Source organism: Myotis daubentonii, chromosome X (assembly GCF_963259705.1).
Source record: "Myotis daubentonii chromosome X, mMyoDau2.1, whole genome shotgun sequence".
In the NCBI taxonomy this organism is placed as follows: domain Eukaryota; kingdom Metazoa; phylum Chordata; class Mammalia; order Chiroptera; family Vespertilionidae; genus Myotis; species Myotis daubentonii.
Window position 1 is genome coordinate 126703220 of NC_081861.1, and position 11304 is coordinate 126714523.

The 11304-nt window shown below is 42.5% G+C and overlaps 1 protein-coding gene across 1 annotated transcript in view; it reads right to left on the reverse strand.

The window, feature by feature from the left end:
• PHEX (phosphate regulating endopeptidase X-linked) overlaps positions 1-5981 on the reverse strand; it is a 195036-nt gene extending 189055 nt beyond the window's left edge. Inside the window, exons 1-2 of the mRNA XM_059679129.1 lie at positions 5666-5981; positions 968-1036 (exon numbers count right to left, since the gene is read on the reverse strand). Coding sequence (XP_059535112.1) covers positions 968-1036; positions 5666-5783 — 187 coding nt within the window. The 5' untranslated portion in view covers positions 5784-5981. The remainder of the gene's footprint in view (positions 1-967; positions 1037-5665) is intronic.
• Between the last annotated feature and the right edge of the window lie 5323 nt (positions 5982-11304).

Consider the following 11304-nt stretch of genomic DNA (forward strand, 5'->3'; position numbering starts at 1 on the left):
CACATGCACACAGCATCCGCGCACACAGCATTGCTCTGGTCCTTCCCTTGGCCACCATTCTGCGACGTGTTCTGCAGGTGTTCTACAGACCCCTGTGCATAGTGGGGCTCATGTGCTTAACTTATCCTATGGCTTTCTCTTTCGAAAACACACTAGTGTCCCTGCCCACCTGAAAAATGGGGGTGGGGCTGGAAATCTAGGCCCTAACACTGGTTTATGGAAGGAATCTAATAGCTGAGGCAACTTTCAGTACTCAGCTTCACTTTAAGGAATTCACTGATATACGGCCTGATCACCTCAAGAAAAATTTGACTTGTAATGTGGAATAGAAGGACCCAAAGAGACTCCAGGTAACCGAGGAAGCATGGATTTACAGAGAATCCCTGCGTGGACGCAAGCAGGGTGGACCCACTAACCAGAAGATTCAGAAAGACTGTTTAAGATAAATAGGAATCTATCGAGTTGAGGCCATAGGAAGGTCAATGGAATACCTTGGGGGGGGGTTCTTTTTTTATTAAATTTATTGGGGTGAGACTGATTAATAAGGTTATATATCGTTTTCAAGTGTTTTATTGTGCTTTGCTTTATTGCTCTTCACAGGTGTTGCTTTTTTTTACAAACTGAAGGCAAGACCCTCCACCGGCAAAAAGACTACAACTCATTTTGTTGCAATACTCATTTTATTGTGGTGGTCTGGAGCCGAAATCGTCATATCTCTGTCTGCCTGCAATGACTTGAAATACCGCACAGCTGTTTTTTGTTTTTTTTTCAAGGAAAAAGAAAACAGGAAACCTGCGCTCCACAACTTCACACCCAGATTTGAAAGTAAACTTAAACTTTCATCAAAATTGCATTTCATACTTTGTAAACCTCAAGCAAACAGGATACTAAAAATACCACCTGTTTTCTCTTCCACTCCCCAAGGTACCATAATTATAACTTGACACAGGATGGAAAACTGACTTACCAGCTTCGATGCATTCTGGCTTCAGGCAGTACTCCTGTTTAGCTTGGAGACTTAAGAAACCTTGACTCACTGAAAAAACAAGACCAAAATAAAGAAATGACTGCTTGAAGCAGATCACCCTCAGGTAACCCACCATCAGGCACATATACAAGACATTTGATATCAGTTCATCCTTCTCAGTATTGACACAGAACTAAAAAATCCAGTTGGCTCAATATCACAGAACCAGACTCTGGTCATTAGCTAAGTAACCTTGGTGAGACTCTTGGTTGCTCTGCAATTCAATTCTCTCAAACATAAGATGATTGGGCACCATTAGACCAGCGCTTCTCGGAATGGGGTCCCCTGAGCAGTGGCAACAGCATCACCTGGGAATTTGTTAGAAATGCAAATTACCAAGCCCTGCAGTCCTTCTGAATCAGAAACTCTGAGGTAGGGCCCAGCCATCTGCATTTTAACAAGTAAAAAAAAAACAAAAACAAAAAAAACTACTGGGCTAGAAGATCTCTAAAGTCTCTTCTATTCCCTATTATCTATGATTTAAGTCTCATAATTTTACTCTTTTGTTTGCAACTACATTCTGGTTTTAGTGATGGGAAAATTGAAACGTCATTTCGAACAAATCCTGAGTGGAAAGAGATAGAGTTCTGGGTCATATCTAAACCATCCATATAGATATGGCCCAAGGGGGAGGAAGGTAATATATGTTGTATGTAACTCAGTCATCTAGCAAGAGAGCCATTATTTGCCTGCTTTGTACCCCACACACCCTCCTCCCTCCAGACCCAGCCTAGCTACCAGACAGACGCAGCTCCATGGACCAAGCTTCCAACTACTTCCACCAACACAAAGCAGAACAAAACCCCCGCAAGATGGAAACAGCTTTCCACCAATAGCTCACTTTCCCCCATCTGGTGCAACATTATCTAAATGGATTTCTGCGGGAGTACAGAAGGGTACCCATTTGTAAACTCCAGGTAGCACCTGGGCATTAGCAGATGTGAGCTTAGATTTCAGAAATATTTTTGGTAGCCGAAGAACTGGTGGGGAATTCATTATCACTGGGCTCTGTGGGCAGAACTAGGGAACCATTTGGAGATGTGGCTGTGGGGAGATGGAAGTTGGGGGTGGAGGGCTCTTTGTGGCATCCTCAACTGAGAAGCAGAATCAGAAAGCGTGGTGGTATCTATATTTCAGCTAGAGATAGAATACTTGCCAGCCTGTCAATCTGGTTTGTTTATTTACTTGCCTGTTTGTTTATATTCTGTTTTATTTATTAACCCACATTCTGAGAGGAGCCAGATTTTTCTCTGTTCATATCTCTGCTGCCATCCTCCAAACAGCCTTTTTACCTATTACACTGCAGATTCGATGAACTGCTTATGAAACATCTCAGGCCTGCTTTTAAGAAATGAAGTATTGACCTAGCCTGTTTGGCTCAGTGGATAGAGCATCATCCTGCAGACCGAAGGGTCCCGGTTTCGATTCCGGTCAAGGGCACATGCCCGGGTTGTGGGCTTGATCCCCAGTAGGGGGCATGCGGGAGGCAGCCGACCCATGATTCTCTCTCATCATGGATGTTTCTATCTCTCTCTCTCCCTCTCCTTTCCTCTCTGAAATCAATAAAAATATTTTTTTAAAAAAGAAATGAAGTATTGTAGCATAAAGATGCATTTTGATTTCTTTAAAAAGCAAAAAAAAAAAAAAAACAAAACAGTGGTTAGGTAAAAATATATCTGTGCAGTTTAAAAATTAGTATCAAATATTGCAATGTGCTTGGGTGGTGGAACCATGGAGGAAATTTCCCCTTCAGTCTACTTCCATATGTTTTCCAAATGTTCTTTAATGAGCATGTGTGTTTTTATAATGGAAAAATAAACTTTATTGTAAATAATATTTTATGGTTCTGGACAATACCTTCTTGATACTAGCCTTGTTTTATTTTATTTTATTTTATTTTATTTTATTTTATTTTATATATTTTATTGATTTTTTACAGAGAGGAAGGGAGAGGGATAGAGAGTTAGAAACATCGATGAGAGAGAAGCATCAATCAGCTGCCTCCTCCACACCCCCTACTGGGGATGTGCCCACAACCAAGGTACATGCCCTTGTCCAGAATTGAACCTGGGACCCTTTAGTCTGTAGGCCGATACTCTATCCACCGAGCCAAACTGGTTAGGGCAGCCTTGTTTTATTTTAAATATGTTTTTATTGATTTCAGAGAGGAAGGGAGAGGGAGAGAGAAACATTAATGATGAGAGAGAATCATTGATCCGCTGCCTCCTGCATGCCCCACACTGGGGATCGAGCCCACCACCTGGGCATATGCCCTGACTGGAAATCGAGCTGTGACCTCCTGATTCATAGGTCAATGCTCAACCACTGAGCCACACCAGCCAGGCATAAGACTGAATTTGAACAGGAAGAAGAATATACCACAAAGTCAAACTAGAAGCATCTTGAAGAGGGGAGGACCTTAGCCAGAATATTATCACAAAGAGCATTGCCTGGCAGGTCCCAAGAGATTTCCAGACAAGGTCTTTGCTGGTTGCAAGGTGGCGGTGGGGGGGAGGAGGCAGAGCCTGGGGAACTAGGTAGTGAAGAGGGAACAGAAGGAGTCTGACATAGTGCAGAGATATCTGACCAAAATATCATTTACTTTTTAATTTGAGAGTGTAAATATATTTTAAAGCAAATGTCTCTGTCGGTATGCATCCAAATGGATGTGGTCACCTGAAGCAATGCTTCTGAAACTTTAATTTGTAAACATGCAGATCCTGAATCAGTAGGTCTGGGGTGGGTAGAGCCCAGGCTTGCAAGTGATGCTGATGCTACTGGTCCACAGACCACCCTTTGAGAAGCAAAGGTGTAGAATAGCCACACCCTTACTCTCTAACATCATTAGAGCTCCTCTTAAAGATTCCTAGTGAGAACCAGGTTATTGGGCACACTGGAAAGTTCTTTTTTTCTATTAGATACAGACCTCCTTGGGTCTGTATATAATGGCTTGGTGAGTTTTACTGTGCTCTAAAAACTTAACTGCTGACCCCAAAGAATCATGTTCTCTCAAAGAAAAAAGATTTGCTGCCATCAAAAGTATTCCAGCCCTAACTGGTTTGGCTCAATGGATAGAGCGTCGGCCTGCAGACGGAAGGGTCCCAGGTTCGATTCCAGTCAATGGCATGTACCTTGGTTGCGGGCACATCCCCAGTAGGGGGTGTGTAGGAGGCAGCTAATCGATGTTTCTCTCTCATCGATGTTTCTAACTCTCTATCCCTCTCCCTTCCTCTCTGTAAAAAAATCAATATATTTATTTTAAAAAAAAGAGTATTCCAACTTATATGCTTCAGCCTCAGAATGTAATCATAACAATGGAATTTCAAAATCATTTCAAGAGGCAGTAATATAATTCAAAACAGTACATATTTTTACATAAACAATCACCATTCGGATTTTTAAGTTGGGAGTGTTTTCAAAACACAAATAGTCTAGCTTTGTGGTCACTTCCTACACAGTATGTAGTCCCTTGGCATGCCCCTATCAGTTTTCCTCCAGTTTTGAATTTCAGGATAGGACACTTGCCTAAAACCCAAAAGCCAAGAGATCGCATAACAGTTTTCGAGAGCCACAAATTTGGCTGCAGGAGTAGGAGATTTAACTGTACCAGAAAGCAATAAAGCCACCTAATTCCCTAAATTTTCAGCCACAGACAACATGGAAAGATGGTTTGCTCATTTTAGCAGAGTTTTCAACCACACAACCCTAACTCTTTTCAAGTTTAATTACTGGTTTGCCCCTGCCAAGATAAACATGGCCTCCTGCATCCTGTATGTGCCAAAGAATGTTTCCAGGCATGCTACATTTCAAACTGCACCTAGAATCTGCTAAGTATAGGGCTTGGTCCTATACAACTTTCAAGCTCATGAGATAGTATGGGCTTATGAGAAAAATACAAAGGTTGATAGGCAAGGGTTCAGAATGCCTATAGTCTTTCCAACGTATTACATTCTTTTGTATAGGAATATGTTTTTATCGTCATATATTCTCCCTGGAAACCTTATTCTCACCAAGAGTTAACATAATTCAATCCTAACACCTTTCAAATCTTGGAAGAAAACCTCTTTTCCTTCATATTATTTTTTAAATCTAATAGAAAGGCAGAGTTAAAATTTCATCCCACCAGAGTCACTGGGTTGGAAAGGAAGAATATCATTTAAAGGTGCATTTATAAAAACTAATTTGTATTTTGTGTGTTAAATTTTGTGATTCATTCAGGCAAACATTGACAGAAATCAAATGGAAAGAAATTCCAGCATGGTTTTGATCACGGTGTAATTCTTTCCTCGCAAAATAAATGAAAGTATCTGCCTATGAATTCATAAACACTCATTTTGCTAAATGTAATGCATAAAAACAATATTTGCCCAGTGCAACCGAATCCTCCAGCCACTCGGAAGCCACTTTATACCCACTTCACATCCTGGACTACGCACCGAGTACTTGCGTGTATTTATTTATTTAGCCTCCTAAAGAAAAGGCTCCCACTATTTGCATACTTAATAGAAACTAAGGATGCACCATCGACCAACACAAGCAAACAGCCCTCCACCTGCATCCTGATGAGTCTGACAGAATCAAGCACAAAGACATTTCACTGCATTCGCCCAGCTCCCTGGCCTCCAGTGCCCCACTTACCTAGAAAGAGGATGGTGCCCAGCACCAGGGTGCTACCAACGAACACCACCAGGGCAATCCGAGTGCCTTTGCTGGCCGATTTCCCAGTCTCCCTGCTGCTCCCCGTTTCTGCTTCCATTGGGAGGGGTGTGAAGGCCAGACAAGAAGAGAGTCGCTGTTTGTGGTCTGTTGGCCGGTTTCAAGAATCTGGTAGGTGTTGACATCCAAAGTTCTCTTGCTCTTCTGCTAATGGACAGCTGAAAAAGGTCCTATCAGGAAAGAGCCCCTCACCAGCCCTTCTCAAATAGTTCTCCACACAAATGAAGTAAAAGAAACCCAAAATATTGGTTGCCTCGGCTCTCCCCCTGACCAGACAAAATAAACAGCAGTTGCTTTATCTTGGTGTGCTCCCCCCAGCAAAGTCCCTCTCAACCGATGGTTTGGCAGGCTCCTCTCTCAGGCGTTCCGGGTGTAGATGTTTTACTATGTTGCTGAACAGATGTTTTAGCTATTTAAATGTATAGTCACTTGGGGAGGAAAAAAAACAATTGTCTTTATCACAACTGGATTCTCGTCAGACTCCCCCTGATCATGACAAGTTAGGTGGCAAGGATTCTCCGGACCCACTTCAAGATTGCAACATCACATAATTCTTTTCACAATAGTCATTCTGCTCGCCTGAAGTGTCTTTATCAAAGATATGCTGTCAGTGAGCAAGTCCGTTTTTAAAGCCTTCTAAGAGTTCCTGGGATATCCTGGAGCATTTTATTTTAGGAACTCTGTGTATGACCACATGTGCCAAAAATCAGAGTCATAGTCCAGTGCAATGCAAAGTAGCAATTAAGACAACCTACAGAGGCTGATGGTTTGGACCGGAACATTTTTTTTTTTTAAGGAGGAAGGAAAAGCACATCCGCTGTGTAGTGCTAAGAAGTGTACAAATGACAGGTAAGTTTTCAAATTAAATGTATTATGGTAAAAGCATTTTTTTCCTGCATGGTTTGATGAAAAGTGTCCCCCATGTATTTTTACTCTAGTCCCACGGAGGCAGTCACTGGTTACTATGTTGTGTGTGTGTGTGTGTTTTAAAAAATATTTTTATTGATTTCAGAGAGGGAGAGGGAGAGAGAGATACAAACATCAATAATGAGAGAATCATCAATCGGCTGCCTCCTGCACGCCCCCAACTGGGGATCAAGCCCGCAACCCATGCATGTGCCCTTGACTGGAATCGAACCCGGGACCCTTCAGTCCACAGGCCGATGTTCCATCCACTGAGTCAAACCAGCTAGGGCGGTTACTATGTTTTTATGTTTCCATAAGCACCCATTTAGCAGATTCCCCAGGATGAATTCAAAGGCAATTGGTTTCACTGGAAAGACAAATTAATGACTGGATCTTTGGTTTCTTTGATTATGCTAACGTTATGAAAATCTGCTTTCTTCATGGGAAAGGGCAACCAGTATTTCAACGCTATTGAAATGATATGCATTTTATGATCTGATTATGGGGGTGGGCAAAAGTAGGTCTATAGTGTGAGTATACAAAACAGAATTTATTCTTGTATTACTTACTTATTAGTGCACTATTTTTTATTAATAATAACCTACTTTTGCCCACCCCTGTATATAGATACCAGGTTTTTTTCATTTTTAAATACATATTTATTGTTGCTAATATTACAGTTATCTCCCATTTCCTCATCTCCCCACCTCCTCCCAACCTATACACCCCTCCAGGTCTTTACTACCCTATTGCCCGTGTCCATATAATAAAAGGCTAATATGCAAATCAACCAAATGGCAGAACGACCGGTCACTATGATGCACACTGACCACCAGGGGGCAGACACTCAATGCAGGAGCTGCCCTCTGGTGGTCAGTGCGCTCCCACAGGGGGAGGGCCACTCAGCCAGAATCCAGACTCACGGCTGACGAGCACAGTGGCAGTGGCGGGAGCCTCTCCTGCCTCCACAGCAGCGCTAAGGATGTCCAACTGCTGACTTGGAGCGGGCCTAAGCCATCAGTAGGATATCCTCCAAGGGCTCCTGGACTGTGAGAGGGTGCAGGCTGGGCTGAGAGACAATGCCCCACCCCCACCCCAAGTGCACAGATTTTGTGTACCGGGCCTCTAGTAAGTATATAAATTCTTTGGTTTATCTCTTTTTTCTTTTTTTTAAAATATATTTTATTGATTTTTTACAGAGAGGAAGAGAGAGGGATAGAGAGAAACATCGATGAGAGAGCAGGATCGATCAGCTGACTCCTGCACACCCCCTACTGGGGATGTGCCTGCAACCAAGGTACATGCCCTTGACCGGAATCAAACCTGGGACCCTTCAGTCCACAGGCCGACGCTCTATCCAGTGAGTCAAACCAGCTAGGGCTGGTTTATCTCTTCTTGTCCCCCCTACATATCATTAATTCACAACACAATTATTACTTACCTGTTCTTGTTTTATTGGAGGTCATAGGACAGTGGGTGTAGGGGGTGGAGGATTCAGCTACATTTAGAAACCAGTGGAGCATTTTTCTTTCTCATACAAAACTTGTGCCTGTGGGCCTGGAGGTCACACCAAAGCACAGCAAACACCAATGAGCCCAGTATAACATGGCTCATGGTCTTACCTGGCTGATCTTGGTGAGGCTTTAGATCCTTTCATGGGATTCTCCTATGTCTTTAGACTTATTTCATGACATATCCTACCTTACTTTTGGCTCAGTTCATGTTGCCTCAAAGTCAGAAGAGCATAATCCTTCTCTAAATTATGACATCATAGTAACCTGTAGTTAATATTTGCTCATTGGCTATTGATGTTATTGTGTTTTTGTTGTTATTCTATAACACTAGCAAACCTTTGGCTCCTAGGTTGGAATTCTCCCAATAGTTTTTAGACTTGACTCCATAGTACTTCTTAGACTTTGAGCTCCATGAGGTCAAGAATTGTGTCCATCAAGTTCACTGCTGCAGGTCCAGCCTCTACAGTTCCTTGCCCATAATGGCAAAGGGAGGAATAAGAGCAATGAAAATCACCCAAGTTAGACGTAGCTACTTCCTCTTAAAAAGCAGCTTCAGGAATCTCAGATACTAGTAGCTGGAGGTGGGGGCGGCTCAGCCTCCTAACTCCTTCTAAATGCTCAAATGATAATGATACTTTACATGGGCATAGCACTTTCATATCCCACTTTAACCTCAGGCAAACCCATATACTTGATAATAAAGGTATATTTACGTCTAGTTAGGAAATGAGAACATTGAGACCCAAGGACTGGCCTCAGATGGCATAGGAGAACCAGAAAATGGAAACACGGTGAGGAGGATCACTGCCATATACATTCTCCAAATCTCCTCACATATTTTGGGTCCAGACTGACATGCAATGGTGGCCATGCAATGCCAGCTGGAGTAGCCTTTACCCTCCTTAGACTGGCAGTTTCCCCACAGGTGAGGGCAACTGGGGCTTACCCTGAAGTACACCTAGCTATTACTTAGCAGCATGAATTCATTCCCAAACATTCAACTGCTGAATGAAAAACAAAAACCAAAAAATACTTTAAATAATTGTAATGGAAAACTTATGATGTATTCCAACCTAAACTAAGATATGCAAATGCAGACAGAAAAATGTATTAATTGAACAATGAAAACACCTCTATAAAAGTAATTAACAGCCCAGCCTGCATGGCTCAGTGGTTGAGCATTGACCTATGAACCAGGAGGTCACAATTTGATTCCCAGTCAGGGCACATGCCAGGGTTGTGGGCTCAATCCCCAATGGGGGTAGGGCAGGGGTGGGCAAACTTTTTGACTCGAGGGCCACAATGGGTTCTTAAACTGGACCGGAGGGCCGGAACAAAAGCATGGATGGAGTGTTTGTGTGAACTAATATAAATTCAAAGTAAACATCATTACATAAAAGGGTACGGTCTTTTTTTTTTTTTAGTTTTATTTATTTCAAACGGGCCGGATCTGGCCCGCGGGCCGTAGTTTGCCCACGGCTGGGGTAGGGGGTACAGGAGGCAGCCAATCAATGATTCTCGCTCGTCATTGATGTTCCTATCTCCCCCCCTTCCTCTCTGAAATTAAAAAATATATATTTAAAAGTAATTAACAGCTTCCAGGATTTTGAAAACATTTGTTTGTATAATGTAATATAATGAAGTTTTGTGGGGTTTTTTTTACTCACCAAAGGAATAAAGGAAGACTTCCGAATGAGTGGGACTTGGTAAAGGGTACAGGTTAATCATCTATATATATAAAAGCCAAGCGACTGGAATGACCGGAAGAACTGGTCGCTATAACGTGCACTGCAGCTGGCCAACTGGCCTGATTGGGGGTGGGGTTGGCTGGCCAAGCTCCCACAGCCCCTCCCCCGGCTGGCCCAGCCCTGATTGGCCCCAATCAGGGCAGGCCAGCTGGACCCCACCTGTGCACGAATTCGTGCACCAGGCCTCTAGTTCATTATAAAGCACATTCTTCATTGTGTGCTATTTTCCACATTAATTTTCAACCTTTTGGGAGATGATGATTATCTTGTACTTAAAGTGCATTTAAAAATAGTTGTAGCACAGAAAAAAATCCCTAGGCCAGGGGTCCTCAAAATATAGCCCACAGGCCACATGCAAATACAAATATTGTATTGGTTCCCATTTTGTTTTTTTACTTCAAAATAAGATATGTGCAGTGTGCATAGGAATTTGTTCATAGTTTTTTTAAAAACTATAGTCTGGCCCTCCAACGGTCTGAGGGACAGTGAACTGGCCCCCTGTTTAAAAAGTTTGAGGACCCCTGCCTTAGAGCAAAATACAAAGTCCCAAACACAGAGAATTAATGAGTGCTCACAAAGACAAAAGCATGGGTCTGCATATTAGGGTACATAAACCAAACCTGGCCCACTGCCTGTTTTTGTAAATAAAGATATAGTGAAACAAAGTCACACCCATTTTTCACATATTTATTATTGCTGTGATCCTACAAGGTCAGTTGAGTCATTTTCCAACACATACATTATGGCCTGCGAAGCTTAGCATAGTTACTCTCCGGCCCTTTACAGAGAAGTTTACTGACCCATGGACTAAAAAGTAGTAGAAGATGCTGCCTCTCACCCCACCTCCATGGCACCTATCAACAGAACAAAATATTCATTGACATGCTTTTCGAAATCATTCCATTCAATGTTCTGTTGTGTCAGAGAAAATGGTCAATATGTCTTTGCCTGAAACTATAATAATGAAACTGTCGTAGGCAGTTAAATAGACAGGAGCAGAGCAAGGACGATGGGCCAGGTACAGAAGGTCAACAGGGTAGAAAGCCCCAGGTGCCTAGCAATGGACAATCAACTGTAGGGTAGGACCTTGTCCCCAGAGGGACTTTTCCTTCCCTAGAATATTGCTGGTCATGAGGTTTGGACCCCCAGACCTTTTCTCCCTAGAGACATGGTCGGCAAACTGCAGCTCGCGAGCCACATGTGGCTCTTTGGCCCCTTGACTGTGGCTCTTCCTAAGCCTTAGGAGTACCCTAATTAAGTTAATAACAATATACCTTCCTATATAGTTTAAGTTTAAAAAATTTGGCTCTCAAAAGAAATTTCAATCGTTGTACCGTTGATATTTGGCTCTGTTGACTAATGAGTTTGCCGACCACTGCTAGAGATAACTTCT